The sequence below is a fragment of the Octopus bimaculoides genome, chromosome Z (assembly GCF_046866305.1).
Source record: "Octopus bimaculoides isolate indiv1 chromosome Z, ASM4686630v1, whole genome shotgun sequence".
NCBI classification, from domain to species: domain Eukaryota; kingdom Metazoa; phylum Mollusca; class Cephalopoda; order Octopoda; family Octopodidae; genus Octopus; species Octopus bimaculoides.
Genome location: NC_142944.1, coordinates 4,292,475 through 4,312,637, shown reverse-complemented (window position 1 = coordinate 4,312,637; position 20,163 = coordinate 4,292,475). Strand labels below are relative to the sequence as shown.

The 20,163-nt window shown below is 33.4% G+C and overlaps 1 protein-coding gene across 4 annotated transcripts; it reads left to right on the top strand.

Annotated features, from left to right (window-relative positions):
- The first annotated feature begins 1,420 nt into the window (after positions 1-1,420).
- Positions 1,421-19,947, top strand: LOC106868974 (SWI/SNF-related matrix-associated actin-dependent regulator of chromatin subfamily B member 1). Of its 4 annotated transcripts, none has more exons than XM_089365428.1 (10): positions 1,421-1,525; positions 8,114-8,219; positions 8,595-8,679; positions 9,311-9,445; positions 11,653-11,780; positions 11,943-12,109; positions 12,379-12,487; positions 15,684-15,765; positions 19,093-19,224; positions 19,449-19,947. In XM_089365428.1, the coding sequence occupies exons 1-10, from the start codon at positions 1,433-1,435 to the stop codon at positions 19,486-19,488; spliced, it is 1,077 nt and encodes a 358-aa protein (XP_089221554.1). In that variant the 5' UTR covers positions 1,421-1,432; the 3' UTR covers positions 19,489-19,947. The 4 variants fall into 4 exon arrangements, with proteins under 4 accessions (XP_089221554.1, XP_014769944.1, XP_014769943.1 ...); XM_014914458.3 differs by having other exon boundaries at positions 19,072-19,224; XM_014914457.3 differs by having other exon boundaries at positions 8,595-8,721.
- The last annotated feature ends 216 nt before the right edge of the window (positions 19,948-20,163 follow it).

The window sequence follows — 20,163 nt, the reverse complement described above, 5'->3', positions numbered from 1 at the left end:
GGGTAGAAATAGAAGTCCAAGTAGTCGCTTAGAGGAAAAATGGTACACAGTTCGTAACACATGGTGTGAGACATTAGATATGTAGTGACTCCCATCCGTACCACCTATCTACCTACCTAATTAGAGAAGAAAGAGAGGTAAAAGTGAAAAAAGAAAGACAGAGAGGAGTGAAATCACATTCTGCATGACATGAACTCAATTATTTTTAAAAATATGAATGTTAGAAACGATAGTATCTATGATTATGATGGCCTTTATTAACATTTTCATTGGCATGCAACCATCATCATCATCGTTAATGTAATTACAAAATCTGTCTGCTTGAAAGTGCCTGTAATGCATTATCAAATTCCTTTGGCGAATGAAGGCCCGAAAAGAACAGATTTAATTCCCAGGAATTGACGACGGGATAGTACGAAACGAAAAATAAATAAAACTATCTTTCTACTATCTAGGAATAAGGTGTCTTTCGAAATCGCATATTTTACGGGAAATATCAGTGACGAAGTTGGGGGGAAATGAAGAAAAAAACCCTGTAATTTTTGGAAAAATTTTATGATATTTATTTATTTATTTTCAGGATCGTAATTTCCGTTGTTTGAAACACCTGAATATTTTTTTTATTTTTAAGAATCAAAGCTAACCCTTCTCCAAATAAACACCCTTTTCCTTTCATATGGGTTTATAAGGACTTCGAGGGTCAACTATTCCAAAACTCCGCCATATAATGAACATTAGAATGTTAGTCTTCTTCAGAATTTAATCGAACATAATAATTAGATTCTGCTTATAATTGTCTAGAATTAAAAAAAAAGCTTGAATTGAGAAATAAATTTTTATTCTTTAATATAACTTAGCTATTATACTAGATTTATTATTTGCTCTAAAGCTGCTAAACGCTTCTAGATTATTTATAAAACATAAAAACATAGTCCAACTATATATTCAACAATAATTCCTTTCTCCTTTTGGAATTTTTGATGCCTAAAAGAAAATGTTAGCTTTTACGCTTTTTCCGTGCATCTCTTGTTGTCAGGTTTTTGTGGGAGGGGTCAATGGGTCCATAGTTGTTTTAGTTTCGCATTCCTTTATTTAAGTCGGTGAAAACAAAATAAGTACCACAAATTAGACTAAGTAGGATACGGAAATCGTATCGAATATGTTCCACGTGTAACGTCTAAATTAAGCTATTTCATTTCACTTCTGTGCCTAATTTATTCAGAAAAGCAGCAATATCTATATTAACCATTTTCCACACTCTTCTGTTGATGTGAAAAACGAAATATTTAAATTTCAAAATGAGAAGCTAAAACGAAATACGGAGGAAGAACTAACAAGAAGCCGACTGCATCGTCATAGTGAGTGACACTCGAAGTTGGAGTATAAGTAAAGGAGAGTCACTCATGATTGATGGTAATTTGAGTCAGATATAATGGCCGCTCACACAGCAACAAAGACTTTCGGTGAGAAACCCAAATCATTCCAACTTGACGATGGAGGAGAATATTATTATATTGGCTCAGAGGTAAGTATATTATAGATATATATATATTTTTTTTTTTCATGAAGATACCAAAATAAAAAGAATTAGTTTGTTAATCGTTACCGTGGAATCAAACAAGAACCTAGTTAACCGGCCGGTTATTCATCTCGCTACCAATATAATATAATCTAATGTATATATATAATATATATTATATGTATGTATGTGTGTATTCAAAAGCAAATTATATTAATAAATTTTTGTTGAAAGATACAAATAAAAGAAAAGGAAAACAGCAACAGAAACAAAGAAAAGAGCAACTTTAATCCCATATTTATTGGAAATGTATATATTTTTGTTATATCTTATTTTGTAATTAAAGTTAATTAAAGGCTGTTGCAGAAATACGGAAATAACTTGGTTAACCCGAAGCGCTGCTACCCTTTTTTTTTACAGAGGCACATGGTTGTTATTAACTTGATACATTCTTTATTCAGAAATATGGCTGAGACTAAATTTATATTTCTTTTTTGTATCAACAAAGATATCTACGTGGTCGCTCGGCCTGTTTATTTAATCTCACCCAAAGCTCCTTTTTATTCACATAGTCCTAAAAAGATGAGTGAAGTCATAGCCGAAATATTTTTGGCCATAGTTCTCGATCCGAGTTGTCCTGGTGCTAAATAATAAACTGCTGAGAAAAACAATTATGATAAAAATATAACAATTAGAAAATATGGCTGTTCAGTTTTTCAAAGAAATATTGGTGTGATGGTCGTAATTTGCTCAAGTTTCATTTATCAGCAGGAAACAATTTTTCCACTCTATTATTCTTCTCTCTAATTACACGGAACAAAACAACTTTTCAAAAGATTGCCAAGCGATTCTTCAGCACCAAAAACGATTTCTTTCTTTCTGAATTTCAGAGGTGGCTGCTACTGTAGTTGCACATTTAAAGCAGACACTCGTACGTTTATTTACACATACATATATATACACAAACTAAGTGTAGATCTTGTTTATGTATGTTGTTTGTATAATTATGCTGTCCAGGATGCGGCATTGGCGTGTCCTCTTTCATTTACCTTTCATTTTTATGTTTACACTGATAATCAGATGAAGAAGGCATACCACGCACGCACGCACACTCACACACACAAATCTTTCTGTCTCTATACGTGTGTTTATGAATATACAAAAATTATTTCTTGCATAAATTTTGGAAAAGGGAACAGTCGAAGATAATGACCCCTGTGCTTGACCAGCACTATAGCTTATCGACTCCGGAAGGATCAAAGATAAGTTTACCACGGTGAAATTTGAGCCTTAAGAACCAGAACAAATACGCTCTAACTAGCCAACCAATTTACCGCTTGTAGTAGTAGTCGTAGCAGCAGCTGCAACATCAATAATAATAATAATAGTATTAATAATAATAATAATAATTGGAAAATGAAATTGATATTTCGAAGATTTTTTTTTTTTTTTTAATAGAAACAATGTTAGTGTTTTATTTATGAATTTTTAATACTGTTTAGCTTGATTTTTCCTAGTCTGTTTAGTTGTATAAGATTCAGTTGCCTGAATATTTCTTTTATTTAGGGGGTGGAAAAAAAAAGGTTCAAAAAGTTAGATGTTGGAGCCAAAACATTTTAATTAAAATTCAGAGTCGTCTCCCCTGTTTTGCTGACAAGTTAATTATTTAACATGGTTTTTGTATCCTCGCTATGTACGTAATTTTAACCAATTAAGATATTTGGATTCATTACATTAAGTATGCTAGAATCTCACTTAATTATTTGTTTTTATGCAGAAGGCGTACGTGTGCAATTTTCCTCCTGTTATTCTCAAGACAAGGACAATTCAAAAAAGGACAGATGGGCTTGACTATATAGCATTTGTGCTATCTAGGTACCTAACTGAACTCATATCATTTACAATCTACTTGCCCCTGTTCGTGTCGCTCCTACTTGAAAATTTCCAACTCACTTGTCTCCATTTATTGCGTCCAACCTCCCAGAATTCATATTAATAACTATGCCCTACCCTCTTTTCACAGAACAGTTGCCCTCTGGAATTTTGTCCCTGCTCATGTTTTCCCAAAGGTGATAACTTATAAAGATTCAAGGAAATCAATTTCATTGGTCTATGAAGATCCTGAATAATCCTGTACTATCCTCTAGTCCCAGCAAGTTAAAAAGGGAAAACCCATAGGGTATTGTTAACTTGATATAAAATACTATTAGGGAGTAAGATAAAAGAAGTTTATCAGCTATACATACAAAGACATATGGAGCATTGGTGGGAATCTGTATTTTTAGTTCATTTACTTAAAATCTGCATATTTCCACATTTGTATATACAGCAGGCAAACCTCCTTCATCAGGATCCTTTATGATAAAATATGCCAAGTTTACAGTGTTTTGTAGTTCTTTACTTAGAATATATTGTCTTACTTGACAATGTTTTTTAAACTGAAAATAACCAGTTTCCTTTTAGAACTGGTGCTTAATAAACTTGTATGAATAATTAGCATTTTTATGACACACGTGCATGTGTGTGTGTATGAATTTTAAAAAAATTATAGGCACATGCATTGTAAATGACTGGCACTTCTATTCTTGGTGTGGTTAGAAGTTTGCTTTCCAACCACATGGTTCCAGGTTCAATCTGACTATGTGGCACTTTGAGTAAATGTCTTCTTTTATAGCCTCAGGCTAATCAAAGCTTTGTGAGTGTATCTGATCGATCGGAAACTTTGTGTGTGTGTGTGTCTTTCTCTCCTTGTCTTGATATTGCATAATAGTCATAAATAAATATCATAGTCATGCGTTGTCGATCAGTCTGCAAGAACTTTTGACCGTGGGAAAATAATACTTAGCTTGGAAACAGGTGAGGATTGGTGTCATTGAGGGCATCCAACTATAGAAAATCTGCCTCAAAGAAACTCTGTCCAGCCTATGCAAGCATAGAAAATGGATGTTAAATGATGTTGATGATTATCCAAACTTAAATCTGTTCCAAATTTCTTAGAAATATTTGACATGTTTTATTCCTAATCTTGATTTGTAAGTCCTTCAGTCCCTGGAGAGAATTCCCATTATGAATACAACTAGCCACTTTCTCAATCATCATATTAATTATAAGCCTCTACACGGTTACTCGATTTATACTTCTTCATGGCCCTAATATATGGAGCAATCACATCTGGAATGACATTAATTATAGATCTACCCAAACAAGGGCTAAATCAACTAAATTAGAAATAGAAGAATGTCTCTGTTTCATTATTCTTATTTGAAAGCATTTCATTTGTGTATCTCTTCATATAAACTTATGTACTAAGCTATCTGAGCTTCCATCATCATCATCACCATGTTTAATTTAACTTAAAGTTGACCATGGGGAAATATTAGGCATAATTTGCATCAGTATGCAGTGAAGGCGCATGGCTCAGTGGTTAGAGCTTTGGACTCACAATCATGAGGTTGTGAGTTCGAATCTCAGACCGGGTTACATGTTGTGTTCTTGAGCAAGGCACTTTATTTCACATTGCGCCAGTTCACTCAGCTGTAAAAATAAAGTTGTGATGTCACAGGTACCAAGCTCTATCAGCCTTTGCCTTTCCCTTGGATGACGTTGGTGGTGTGGAGAGGGGAGACCGGTATGCATGGGCGACTGCTGTTCTTCCATAAACAACCTTGCCCAGACTTGTGCTTGGGAGGGTAACATTCTAGGTGCAATCCCAGGGTCAGTCATGACCGAAGGGGGTCTCAGCATGCAGTGTTGCATCATTTAAATAAGAAACATAATGTTAGTTCATTTTACCTAATTTCTTCAGTTTTGTAGCTTATGACACTTAAATATAGATTAAGATGGTTCAGGAATGAAATTAAGCCAGTGCTTCATATTACAAGTAATCTTGGTTAGCTGTTGATAATAATGGTAGTGGGGACTAGATAATTGAAAGATCTATTCTTTAAAGGATGGCACTGATATTCATAAAATGACGTGATTTATTTTTATGTGTTAAAATGTATATTTTATTTAGTATATCCAAGTAAGACAATACTGTATTGTTGCTGGCTTTATTTATTTTAGGCCTATGAAGCTACATTATTATGGAACAATCTTAATCTCAGTCCAAAATTAAAATTTTTAATGAGTAATTTGAAGAATATTCAAAACCACAGTTGGAAACTGTTTGACAGCCCAGAATGAAACAACAGGGTAAAGACCCCCTTTGGTCGTGACTGACCATGGGATTGCACCTAGAGAGTTCCCCTTTGAGGCACAAATCTGCACAAGGTTTTTTATGGAAGATCAGCAGTCACCCATGCATGCCACTGATATTATCCAAGGGAAAGACAAAGCTTGGCACCAGTGATGTTGCAACTCATTTCTACGGTTGAGTGAACTGGAGCAACGTAAAATAAAATGTCTTGCTCAAGAACATAACACACAACCCAGTCCAGATTTCAAACTCAATACCTCATGATTGTGAGCCCTACACTCTAACCATTGAGCCATGCACTTTCATTGCTCTTTACCAAACAACAAGACTACATTAGAAAATTACTATTTGTAAATCTCATAACAAAAGATAATCAGCAACAGTACTTTGGAGCAAAGTGGAAATTGGCAAAACAAATGCAATTGATATTATATTATGAAATGCGACAAGCACTATTTAACCACTAAACACAAAGATTAGACTATAATAATAATTTGAAATTTTGAAAAGTAAATGTTTGGTTTAAAATTCATTCTCTATTTCTTACGTAGTTTATTTTTCAATTATATTTCAAAAACAGTTTCTAAATTAACTGTTTTAAATTTCATCCGATGGAATTTTATTTGGTTTTTGGTTGTGTCATTAAGATGGTTATGGCTGGATATCTATGAAAGTTGTATATACCAGTATCTAGTAGGAGTTATCCGACAGTAGATTCAGACAAAGAACTGCAAAAGATTGTTTTAGTCAACAGACTCCATTGTGAACATGATCAGGGTTAAAGTACTAAGAAATTGCCAGTCCTGCAGCCCAACCCTATCCTCCTTGCCCTGCCAGCTTTATCATTGCTATTCTGTTGCCCCCTCTCCGTTATAGACCCAGGTTTCACCAGTTACTGCATTCCTTCCTTCCTCCTTACTTGCATATCCTTGGTGATCCTCTTCCATCCCATTTGTATTCTCATCCTCACGAGCATATGCCCTGGCACATTCACCACCATATCTCTTGCTATCTCTTCCTCCTTCTGTTATGCTCTTATCACCTGGCACGGAGCCACCTCCTTCAATACTACCACCCCTCTCAAAGGATCTTTATCTTGCAAGATTCTTGGTCACCTCACTGGTGCTGGTATTACATAGAAAGCATCCAGCCATGAAAACCCTGCCAGAACAAACTGGAGCTTGGTGCAGTCCTCTGGCCTGTCAGCTCTTGTGAAATTGTCCAACCCATACTAGTATGGAAGAAGGACGTTAAATGATGATGAAAGTAAGCTTAAAAGTGAGGAAGTGATGATTAGTACAAAAAACTTAGTATGCATTACAATCATTAGAAGACTGATGATACTAACATTTTAGAGATGTTACATCAACTAGTAGCTACTAGTCAGTCTAATACACCTAAAATATTAGTGCACTATCAGATTGCTCAAGATATTAATGTATACTTAGTCAGCTCTTTATACTAATCATTTCCGGAAGTGGTAAATAGTCTGTTACCCATTTGATATAAATTAGAAATGATCTAATTATAAATCTCTCAGAGAAACTTAAGCAGTAGTGATGCGATAAAGTAGTTGTATGCTGCCAACTTAACGTGACAGTCCCAATAAGGGAATATACTACTGCTATTTAACTCTAGGAAGCTGGACCGCTTTCTGTCAGCCTTGACACATTTCCTGTGTCCTTATGTTTGTAATCAGTGAATGTGTTTCACTGAAATAGTATATGTTTGCGAGTGTTAAACAGACTTCTTCAACCAGCTGGTCATGCTACTTCAGGCTGATGACGAGCAAAGACTCAGAAACATGTCCCTGAATGCAGGCTAGGCTGGGTGGAGGAGTTTGTCTCCCCCTCGCAAACATAAGGACACAGTAATTGTGTCAAGGCCGACAGGAAGCGGTCCAGCTTCCTAGGTCTAACCAACAGTAGTATTATTCCCTTCAGGGGACTGTCACATTAAGTTGACAGCATACAACTACTTTATCTTTTATATATTTGTAAAGAAACTAATGCTGGAGCTTGAGCTGTTGATGACTGTCAAGTGATTAGTGTTTGAGAGACAGGATATTGAGAAAATTTAACCAACTGACATCTTTCTTTTCGAGTAGTGTGGTTCCTGACTAAAAGTGAAAGATGGTTAATGAATGCTGGCATTCTGCAGTTATGGAATTTGAAGTAATTTTGTGTGTACCATAAATTGCTAGGATATTAACTGCAGTGGTGTGACTGCAGAGAAAATTAGCAATAGTTACAATGTTTTTTCAGATTGTTGAACTACAGAAATAAAGTCACACAGGATCAAGAGGACAGCCAATATATTAAACTCCATGCTGGCAGAAACATTGGATATAAAAAAAAATTTAAAACATCATTTACTATTTTTTTTTTAAATTCTAGGTTGGGAACTATCTTCGACTGTTTCGAGGTTCACTTTACAAGAAATATCCTTCCATGTGGCGCCGGCTGGTTACTGTGGAAGAAAGGAAAAAGATAGCAGCAATGGGTAATTTTAAAAACATTTTTTTAATTTATTAAATTTACTTGTAATGTTTCTCTAATGTTTGGAAATTCACAAAACTACTTGTGATAGAATTTTATATATGTATATAAAATCGGTAAGTTATATAAAAGAATGCAGAGTAAAAGACACTTTAAAAAGATGGAGCTTGTCTAATGTTTTAGAAATGATATAAAAATGCAGATATGCTAGTTAGAATATTTATATTCTCATAAAAGATTTTTTTAGTAATTTTCATTAATAAGTATTTAGAAATTTCTTTTTAATTAGTATTTATAAATTTTAGTTTAAACTTGCATTTATTTATAAATATAACTTTTTCCTTTTTCTTTTCTTTTTTTTTTCCTTTTTATTTTGTAGGTTTTGGGCAACATACTCTTGCAACTAACATCACTTTGTTGAAAGCTCCAGAAGTAGATGAAATTTTTGAAGGAAATGATGACAAGTATAAAGCAGTATCTCTTTCCAGTGATCCCTTTCCCACGAGGTTTAAATTTTGTTATTCTAAAATAAATTATTAAGTAGAATCTTTGTTCTTTCGATCAAATTATCTCAAGTTGCCTTTTTAAACCAAACCTGATAGATCTGGCATTTATATTTCAATCAATATTTTCTCACTGCATTTGTTAACTTTAAATTTCATTAGTACAATGTACTAATGTTTCAAAGGACAAGCTGCAATTATTTATTCTAAATGATTTTATATGATTAATAAGTAATATAATCTCAATGGAAAGGATCTTCATTGATAAAAATTTGATTTTTTTTTTTTACCTTTTTTCTTTCTTTCTTTCTTTTTTCATCTGTAAAAGAAATTATTGCTGCAACTTGCTAAAATACTTCAAATAATTCAACAAGCAATATAATTATTCCATTTTCAATAAAAATGTTAAAATACTTTGTAATTTACATTCTTTCTAATTAATCTTTTGATGGAAATTTTCATTAATTCTTAAGCATCTTTGCAATTATATGCATTTCTTTTATAGCTTGCTATTTTATACTTTATAATATAACATTTCTTCATTTCTGATTTGTAAGTTTTTAATGTTTCATTTTCTTTTTCACTTCCAAAGAGAAAACAAATCCAAGCGAAACAATTGGGTACCTGCTCTTCCTAGTAGTTCACATCATTTAGATGCTGTACCATGTTCCACACCTATCAATCGCAATCGGCTTGGAAAGAATAAAATGAGAACATTTCCATTATGGTTAGTGCTAATATTTTATATTTCGTCATCATCATCATTTAACATCCATTCTCCATGCTGACATGGGTTGGACAGTTTAGCAGGAGAGCTGCCTGGGCTCCATGTTTGTTTTGATTGGGTTTCCTAATGCCATCCACTTTACAGAGTGTACTAGGTACTTTTTATGTGGCACCAACACCCTTGAGCCCACAAGATTAGGCATGCTCGGAGACATGCAAGCATGACTATTGTTTTACTTAGCCTGACAAAGCTTCTCAGTTACAGCAAACTGCCAGATGTCTCGGTCCCTTGTCATCTCCTCTCTGAGCCCCAACATCTGAAGATTCTTTCTCACAACTGTAGTCATTGTCATCATTTTAACTTATCCATGTTTGCATGGGTCAGGTGAAATTTGTTGAGGCAGACTTTTCTATGTCTGGATGCTTTTCTTGTTGCTAGCCCCCCCCCCCCCCCCCCCACTTTTTTCCACCCAACATATTATCTCTTCTAGTGCTTCAGACATGAACAGATCAATGGCCAGACATGTTTTCATGAAATATTGCAAACAAATGACTTTGTTTGCAATATGCACATACATGCACACATAGTTGGTTTCTTTCAGATAAGGTTACCAGACTTGCTCACAAGGCTTTCGTTGGCCCAGGGCTATACAGTATAAGGAACTTGCCTAAAGTGCCACTTTATGAGGGGGCTACCCAAAGGTAACCAGAAACGTTCTCTGTGGGACAAGCCTGGTATTGTTCAGGCTTCCGCCACTAGAATCCACTTGATGCAACCCTCTGGCATCAGTCTGCCAACTGGTGGCACCGAGTGATGTCTTACTGTCATGTGGCGTGTCTTTGTCTTGCAGTGCTTCTTCCCTGTTCATCAATTTTTGTGGTGGCTGAAATGAAGGAACAGTGTGCTTCCACGAAATTCCATTTTCTGCTGGGGAAAACGGTGGCCGGATGCTGCCATGAGCAAAACAAGTTTATAGTAGTTTTCACGCTTTAGGAATGATAACTTGTTGCTTGAAGACCAACCTTGTTCAGGGCGACCATTGATCTCCCAGACAAATGGAGGACTATCACTGAAAAATTGACGAACTTGTTGATATGACTGGTGTGTCCTGGAGCTCCTGCCAATGAATTTTGAGTGAGGAATTGCGAATGAAAAGAGTTGCAGCAAAATTTGTGCCTCGCTTGCTCACAGAAGATCAAAAGCTGTCTTGACTGAATGCATGTCATGAACTGGAAAAACAGTTGGAAGTTGATCCTGACCTTTTTTTTTAAGGTCATCACTTGTGACAAAAGCTGGTACTGCAGCTACAACCCGGAAACAAAGCAGCAATCAAGTTATTGAAGGCATTCAATGTCACCTTGACCCCCAAAAGCACATCAAATGAAGTCCAATGTGAAGGTGATGCTGGTTCATTTCATTGATGTGAAAGAAATTGTTCACACAGAATTTGTTCCTCCTGGTCAAACTATTAACCAGACATTTTATTTGGCAGTTCTGAAGCATTTGTGAGACGCAGTAAGATGAAAACGCCCTGACCCATGGCAAAGTGGAGGGTGGTGATTTCAATTTCATCAGAACAATCTATCTGTGCACATTGCCTTGAATGTGAGACAATTTTTGCCAAAAATGGCTTACCCACCCTCCCTATTTGCCTGATCCTGCTCCCTGCGACTTTTTGTTTTTGTTACCCTGAATGAAAAAAGTCCTTAAAGGAAAATGTTTTGCAGATGTGGAAAAGGTGAAGAAAAAAAAACAATGGAGGCATTAAAAGGCATTACTTGAAACAGTGGAAAACATGTCTGTACCAATGCATTGTTTCAAATGAAGAATACTTTGAAGGCAAGAAAAGTGTAAACATGTAAAACTAAGGGAATAAAATGTGTCCTATGCTTATTTAAGATGATAGGGTGATCTGGTTGTTATTTCTAGCAGATTGACCAAGCAAATAGTGGTTTTCTCTTGGTTCATTATAACCTTGTGGTGTATGAATACAGCTGCTGATTGGTGTCTCTTGGTACTGGAAATGATGATACAAGTTTATGGAAATCAGCTTTCATTATTTGTTAGGTATTGAACCAAGAAGCTACCTCATTAGAGATAAGTCATTAGCTGGATAAGGTAGTGTAATAATTTTAAAATTTTACTTTGTTTTTTTCTTCGCTATCTCAGTATTTGTATTTATCAACCTTCAATTGTTCTGCTTTTAGTTTTGATGACACAGATCCCTCACAAATACATGAAAATGCTTCAACTGCTGAAGTGTTAATTCCAATCCGTTTAGACATGGAGTTCGATGGTCAAAAGTTACGAGATTGTTTCACTTGGAATAAAAATGGTAAGCAAAGACTCGTTTTTTTGTTTTTCTTTTTGTTTATTCAGCATTAATTTCCTTGTAAATATTTATTATCCTTTGTTTTTAGTTGTATCTTTGTGAACAGTAAAAGAATTTTGGATAAATTGAAGAATTGTAATGATTTTTTTTTTTGTCCCTAAACAGAAGCCCTTATATCACCTGAACAGTTTGCAGAAATATTGTGTGATGATTTGGATCTTAACCCACTCAACTTTGTTCCAGCTATTGCTCAGGCAATTCGGCAACAAATTGAAGCTTATCCATTAGATAATCTTCTTGAAGAACAGGCAGATCAACGAGTTATTTTAAAGGTAAAATTTTTTTCAATAAGTTGAATTCTTATCCAGTTTTTGCCACAGTAAACAATTTAATATATAAGCATTATGTTAATCTTTTACAACTCTGTAAACTGATCACTACACCAGAATCTCTTTAATACTTGGAATAAATGTGAAATATATTTTAAGAGAAAATTACGTTCATTTTTTTTCCTTATCTTCACCTAAAAATAACATTATTTGATTTATTCATTTTTTTAAGTCTCTCTTTTTTTTTTTTTTTAATACTTTTACACTTCCAGTTAAACATACATGTCGGTAACATCTCCTTAGTGGACCAGTTTGAATGGGACATGTCAGAGGTTGATAATAGCCCTGAAGAATTTGCTATAAAACTTTGTGCAGAGTTGGGTGAGAAGTTAAATTATTTAAATTTTTTGTTTTTGGTGTAAATTTTTTTTATTTCACACAATTGTGAATGTATGGTTAATTGTAATAAAGAGAAATATTATTTGTATGACTTTCTCAATAGTTCTTCTGCCATAAGTTACCATCAGGAATCAACCAATTTGTAGGAATTTCTGTAACCTGCTAGTTGATAATTTGACTAATGCTATATTTCCTTTGGTAGTAAAAAGAGTGGCTTCAAGTTTATGGTGCTAAACTAACTAATCCACATAGTCACGAGTTCATATCTTTCTGCTGTCATTACTCTGAGCCAAGGGCATATATTAAGTTTCAGTTTGCATGGCTGACCAAAAAAAAAAACCCCTCTTATTTCATAGTTGGCAGTTGGAAGGACATTCAGCTGTAAAAACAAGTGTTTGATATATACGGTACTAGTCAGGAAAATTCTTAGCACATTGGCCATGGTAATGTGCTGATGGAGCTCTCTAACCATTCTTCCCCCACTTGCTCTTTCTTACAGTTTTGTTTGTAACTTTACGTCTTGACTTCATTATCTTCTTCAGATTCTCATCTCAGTTAATAATCAGTTACTTATCATGGTATGCACCTTTTACATACATGACACCCTTATAATCCTATCGCATCTTCAGCACACGTATCTACCACAGCCTCACCTACATATAATCTAATATTGTATTAATCAAGAATTAATCTTCTGTTATTGCTTTACCTGCTAAAAATAACTACCAAATTCCCCTCAGATCATACCTTCCTTAGAAAACAAAAGATATTTTGGAAACCTTAATGAAAACTAAATGACCTAAGGGTTACAGCTATAATGCCTTTGGTCTCACCTGGAATTGTTCCTCTTTTATACAACAGCCCATTATATACCGACCTATTATTGAACCTGATGATTTTATGTTGCCTCCACCTAATTCTACTGGTTGTTGCCCTTAACACACCAGTTCTGTATTAAGCATAACAGCCTATTCATTTGTATAGTTGCTCTCTAATTTCAAGGCCTGTTAATGTTTTCTTCCATCAGCCATAAATCTACAACTTAAATGGATGAGATTATTAGTTATATTCGTTTAGGAAGGAATTAACTGCTCCTGTTTTGACTGACCATCATAAAACGAGCATTGCATGTTGTAAGCTAAAACTTTTATAAGAATATTGATATGAAACATTTTATAAACTATTTTTCTTTTATTTAAATACTTTTCTTGTTTTCCTCTCAGAATGTTAGATGCTGTAGGATATCTAGTTGTAAAGCATCAATAATTTCCTTGAGTGTCATCATCATCATTTAATGTCAATTGTCCATGCTGGTAAGGGTTGGACATTTTGATAGGAACTGGCAGGCCAAAGAACTGCACCAAACTCCAATTATCTGTTTTGGCATGGTTTCTATACTGGATGCCCTTTCTAATGCCAGCCATTTTACAGAATATACTGGATGCTTTTTATCTGGTACCAACACAGATGCTTCAGTTAATAGTAAATTTGCACCTTAGGCAATTTTATTTATTCTTTTATTGAATCAGTATAAGAATAAATAAAATTTCTTTTAATTTTCATATCATTCTCAATAAGATTAATTTAGTATTTTATTAACTTGACTAAAATAATTTACAGAACTCTCTTTTCTTGGCACAAAAATTTATTCAATTTTGTGAAAGTTATTCAGTGGATTTGTATCACTACAATGTTAGCATGTTGGACAAAATGCTTAGAAACATTTCTTGCAACTCTCAATGTTCTGAGTTCAAATCCTATTCAAGTCATTTTGCCTTTCGTCCCTCAACAGCAATATCTCAGCATGGCCACAGCCCCTGTAAATGATAAAAGATATAACATTTTATTCTCATCAGATATTCAGTTTCCGTTGCACCTGTTGATATATCCAGTTAGCAGGAAAGCATCCGTCATCCAAAGACCAATGGTTCTGTGTTTGAACTTCTGGTTCTGTACTATTATGTTTTCCATTGCATAGAGTATATGTTGTTCTGGATGAGAGTCATGGTATACTGTATCACAAGGGACAAAAGCCAAGCAATGTGGCTTAACATATATAAAATCCCACACAGAAATGAAAGACAGCATGGAGAAGGTGGATATAGAAACTAAAAGACCCCATAGTTGGGAATAAATTTAGAGAAATGTTACTTGACATATATGACTGTAGGGAGGAAAGCTTAGATACTGGGAATTTCTATTAATAACCTGCTTAGGACTAGAGATCAAAGGGTTAGGGTTAGCTTGAGTAAAGTCTCAACCAAACTGAAAGTGATGTGGTGATGGAAACAGAAAGTTGATGGGGCCGGGGGGGGGGGGGTAAAAGCTAAGAAACAGGCTTAGAAGGGTGTAATAGAGAAGATTATCAAATGGCTAGAAGAGCAGGCAAGTGATAGGGATATTTGGCTATGGGTGAGGTTAGAAGGGATGTGAGGATTGTAAAGTGATAAAGGTTGCTTGACATTGTGTGTGAGAGAGAATTAAGATGTTGTTGGTGAGGAATGTATTCGGAATGATGAAGGCACATTCATCCATTGATATTGAAGACAAGAAAATGGTATGGAAGTGCTTATTATTTGAGGTTGTTGAATGTGGAGAATATGTTGGATAAAGAGAATCTACCTCATGCTGACCAGACATAGGGACAAGCAATTCCAATTGATAGCAGTGTGGTGAATTAAGGACATAGAGAGGGGAAAGGCTGCAGAACCACCAGTTATGGAAATACACAAAATATTTGGTGAGAAATGATATGTAATTACCAACTAGAAGTGATGCAGGAAGGTGCCATACCTAATGAATGGCTTAGCTGCAGCATCTTAAATTGTTACAAAGGCAATTGAGATGCGTTGGAAAGAAATTATTAGGTCATACAATGGTTTGTGGCACAAGTGATTCATGACAAACTAGGCCAAAATGAGATGCCTGGGAAAGGTACCGTGAATGCAATCTTCCTAGTGGAGCAGCTACAAGAGTAATTCCTGGCAGTCAGTGACTTGCAGAAGGCATTTGACAGGGTACCACATTCAGTAATTTGGTGGTGACTAAGGAAGTTAGATGATTAGGTTGTGAGGGTTGTTATACAAACTATATACAAAGATGTAGTAATGTGTGTGTGTGTGCATTTATGAGATGGTGTATCATTATGGAAACGTTTTTGTTTATGCCTTGTGTACAGGTCTTGGTGGTGAATTTGTGACAGCTATTGCATATAGCATTCGAGGACAACTGAGTTGGCATCAAAGAACATATGCATTTAGGTAAGTTGTGGATTGACCTTTTTTTTTAGTGATGCTGTTACTGCTGTGTTTTGCTTTATTTTGGTTTCTGCATACTCTTAACATTTACAAAGCTACTTTACCATAGTTAGTATACTGACAATTTCCTTACTAAATATTTTTTTCTACTTTACTAATTTTGTAACAATTTTTCTAACACTGATTAAAAAAAAAAAATAATGTGAAGTTTATTTGGGGTTGGGATTAATTTTAATTTTTACTAAGTTTTGTGTTGTTGCTTGATGTAAAAGGCTTCTGCATTATTTCCTCAAGTTTCATATTTCTGTGGAAGAGATATAATAAAATAAGAAATAGTAAATGCAAAACTATACATGTATATACATATAAATAAATATATTTATATGTATATATATATATTCTTTCAAAAAGGATATTAACACTTTTTGTAATCTTGGTTAATTAATTTATTCTGCTTGTTAACTTGCCCATTTTGACTGGAGACAAACTATCTGACCTCTAAGAAGCACGCATTTAAAATGAAATTTAGATGTAAATTTTATTTAAATATTTAATAAACTTGTTTTAGTTTGTATTTTTTCTGTTATCCACATAATCATTTAGCTGTTATTAGTAATCAAAAATCTTATTCACAATTTATATTAATGTTCTGGTTTCTTTTTACATCAATTCTAACAAAATATTTAACATTTGTGATATTTTGTGCTTAAAAAAAAAATGTACTTTTTAAAAAATTTAAATTTAACTGAAAAGCATTAAACCAAAATTTTAATTTTGTAAATTTTTTAAAAATTTACAATAAAAATATTGTTTATTTTTTATTATTGTTTGGTAAATTTAATACAAAATTGTCTTACAATTATTCATATAAATTTGTAATCTGTATAGTCATTGCAGAAACACTAAATCCCTTTTAAAGAAAATAAAGATTAAATTGAAATAACTGTTGACTTTAAACTGTAGAGAATATTAATTATCAGTTTTAATTTTAAATATTAGTTGAATACATCATTTAAAATTTTAAATAATTCTGTAATTTGGCCTTTTAATTATTGTTCAGATATGTAATTCATTATTTAACTAATCTGATTTTCATTCTTATTTAGTACAATAAAAGCTAATTTTTAACAATGTACCAATTAGGCAACTTATTATGTATGCACTATATTTACATGCTCCATTGCAAACACAAATGACCCACACTTAAGTCACTGATGACCCACTGCTGGATAAAAAAGCCTCTTCTATAATATGCTGCTTCTTTGTCTCTTTCTGTATACTTTAACTTTCTCATAATCCTATCTCACTCTTCTGCTTCATTTCGGTTAACCTTTTTATAATTGTGTAGTTGACACCATATAGATTTGCTAAGTTCTTTTCTTCTATCCCTTCCTCTTGAATAATCTGGTTATTCAAAATAATCCACTATTTTTCCTAATCTATTTCTCTACAGTTTGCTGGTGTCATCTATTTTTTATTGCATGTTCATTCTCATTGTAAACTTTCAATATTATATAGTTGCTGTATTCTCTTGCTTTCACTGATTTAGCTAACTCCTTTGAACATGAAAGTATAAAGCATCTATACAATCTTGTATTCTCTTTGTAGTTACTTCTTCTAATAATTAATACAAATTCAGTTTTTGCAGAGGTTTGTTTCTATTTTAAGCTATTAAACAATTTAAGTAGTTCTTTTGTTTTTAGACTATCAAATATCTGGGATTATTTTATGTTGTGGTTCAAGTATTTGAAATGTGTTTTGAATCCACCAAAATATCAGTGTATTGTCTATACATTTGGAATTATTTTAGTTAGGGATAACGAAAAATTTTAATGTTTAGAAAACTAATTTTTAGTTGTGCATAGAACAAAGCAGTTATAAATTCTTAATGGTATGAGAGTAACTAAGTTTAAAGAATTTGGTATCCTTTCTAATGTGAGTATGGAGTAGACTAGCTGCTAATCGGATATAGTTGCATTATTGGCTTGATTACATAGTTATAGCACAAATCTGGTATGTAGGATGAAAAGTTAAAAAGTAGAAATTTACAACTTTGTAGTTAAAAGCAATGAGCAATAGATAAAAGTTTATGAAGCTAGAATATAGGTTAAATCATGTTATGATTTCAATTTTGTGATAAGTCCAGTTTCTATTTTATTCACTAATATGTTCCTACAATATAATTTATGGAATTAGTCTTCATATATTTTATGCTTTTAATTGTTAATGTTTTTCTTACCTCAGTTTATCTTTCACGTTTGTGGATATGTGCATAAGAGGATTTGATTATTTTCTTAAGAGAACAAATCTTACCCATTGTAGTGAGCATTTTTCGGATAGGAGATCCCATTATATATTGGAAATTGGTGCTTAATAGCAACTGATATCTTAGGAGCCCCATGTAACACCATTCTAATATGAAACTGATGTTTTTTATGCTGTTTTACTTAGAATATTTCTTTGGAATTGATAAGTAGATCATACGTATTAATCAAATGTTTTATGTTTAACTTTTCATTATTTAAATTAAATACTTTTCAAGTTTTAATTGCTTATGTGGCTTGTAAGTTTTTATTATGTAGAAAAAAAAATTGTTTGAAAAGTTGTTTACATTTTGTCTATCTTTTTATTATTTCAATATAAATTATTCATCTAAATTATATTTATAGAATACAAATTTATTGGGTGGTTTTTGTGAAGTTTAATGACTGTTTGTTGTTAAGAATTAGTGTTATATTAAAAGATATTGTCTATTTCATGATTTTTTACTTAGAATAGCTTAGCATTTAAACTACTTGTTTGTTTGCTGGGGGTGCTTTTGAAATAGATAATTGTATTTCTATCATTATTATCATTTTGAACATTATTCTAAATGGTGTTTTTGTTTTAATTATGTCTTGATATCTGCTGTCAATTTTGTATTTCGGAGTAGAGCTTTCACTGTTGTCTGCAGTTTATGTTGTGTGTTATTGTTTTTTTGTAGGAATAATTACTCTTTTTTTTTTTTTTTTTAATTATTTCTGCTGGTTTCTATTATTCTTATTTTTATTTAAGATATATTGCTTCTGTCTTTCATTTTGTGAAGAATATATATATATATAAGAGTTTTCTTTGTGCATAATTTTCTGTATTGTATTTTATTTCAATTTCGAAGGCTGTTTGTGTTCTTCTTCTTTAGCTGTTCTTTATCATCTTGTTGTAGTGTCCTTGTTGTTAGTACATCGTTCAATGTCCTGTCAATGTCTCCTCAGTGGTCTTCACTACCGCACACACTCTGACCCCAACATTCGTTGATATATTCACTTGCAGCCGTCAGTCTGTGTCTTTCAGTGAGGCACCTCTGCCCACAGTGGAAGTCGCTATTCGCAACCAAAATGAAGCTGATCAATGGTGTCCATTCCTGGAGACGCTCACTGATGCAGAAATGGAGAAGAAAATAAGGGATCAGGATCGTAATACCAGGCATGTATTTACTTTCCCCTTCAATACGTCCCCAAACTTGGGTTTTTCTTTCTTTTTTTTCTTGTAGAGTTACAGTGAAACCAATAAAAAGATGCTGACATTCCAGAAAGTTGGATTGGGTTTTGTCTTTGAAAAAGAAAACATTTTCTTTGTTTCAGACTTAATATACATTTGCACATTTACAATTACTCTAGATATTAATGAAATTCTTTTTTCTTTCGTAGGAGAATGCGACGACTTGCAAACACTGCACCATCCTGGTGATAAGGAATTCATTACTTAGTGTCATTATTCTATCGGGAAAGGAAAAAAAAGGAGCCAGAAAATACTGAAAGAATTCCTGTATTTTCCAGCAACTCTCAAGTCCTTTTATGAGAAGATGAAATGAACCTGTTACTTCTTTTATAGTCTCAGGAAATATAAATCTGATAATGTGAGAAGAGTTCATGAATTGGTTGTGTTTCAAGAAAATACATCACTAGATGTGAGGACAACTTTAGGAAAGAAAAATACCTAAAAACCAATGTAATTCCTTGTTAACATGTAAGATATTTTTCAGTGAATTCAAATCAGATGTCATTACTGTTTAGGCATTACACTATGCAAATCATTTCATTTCATAAGGATTGTATTCATCAAAGCCCGAATTTATATTTAAATAAAATTCATTTACTAATCTCATACATACATTGAAAATCTTGAAATATAAAATTGCATCAAAAATTGAATGACTTGAATTTTTATTTGTTTAAAACCTGAAGAAAATTATATTAGCAGTAAAACAGTCTTATAGTTGTTAGGAAGAGATGTTTGATATGTTACATGCATTGACTAAGTTCAGATGGTACTTTTTACATGCCTCCAGCACAGGGAGCCAGTCAGGTGGCACTGGCAACGACCCATGCATGAATGGCTCTTATTGCGTATATATACTCCTCA

Bases quoted from the DNA above. Each gene is read 5' to 3' on its own strand.
- LOC106868974 (XM_014914456.3), top strand. From the start codon at position 1,433: ATGGCCGCTCACACAGCAACAAAGACTTTCGGTGAGAAACCCAAATCA. The intron at 8,220-8,594 runs GTAATTTTAAAA...TTTATTTTGTAG, and splicing joins GAAAAAGATAGCAGCAATGG to GTTTTGGGCAACATACTCTT. The intron at 12,488-15,683 runs GTGAGAAGTTAA...CCTTGTGTACAG, and splicing joins AAAACTTTGTGCAGAGTTGG to GTCTTGGTGGTGAATTTGTG.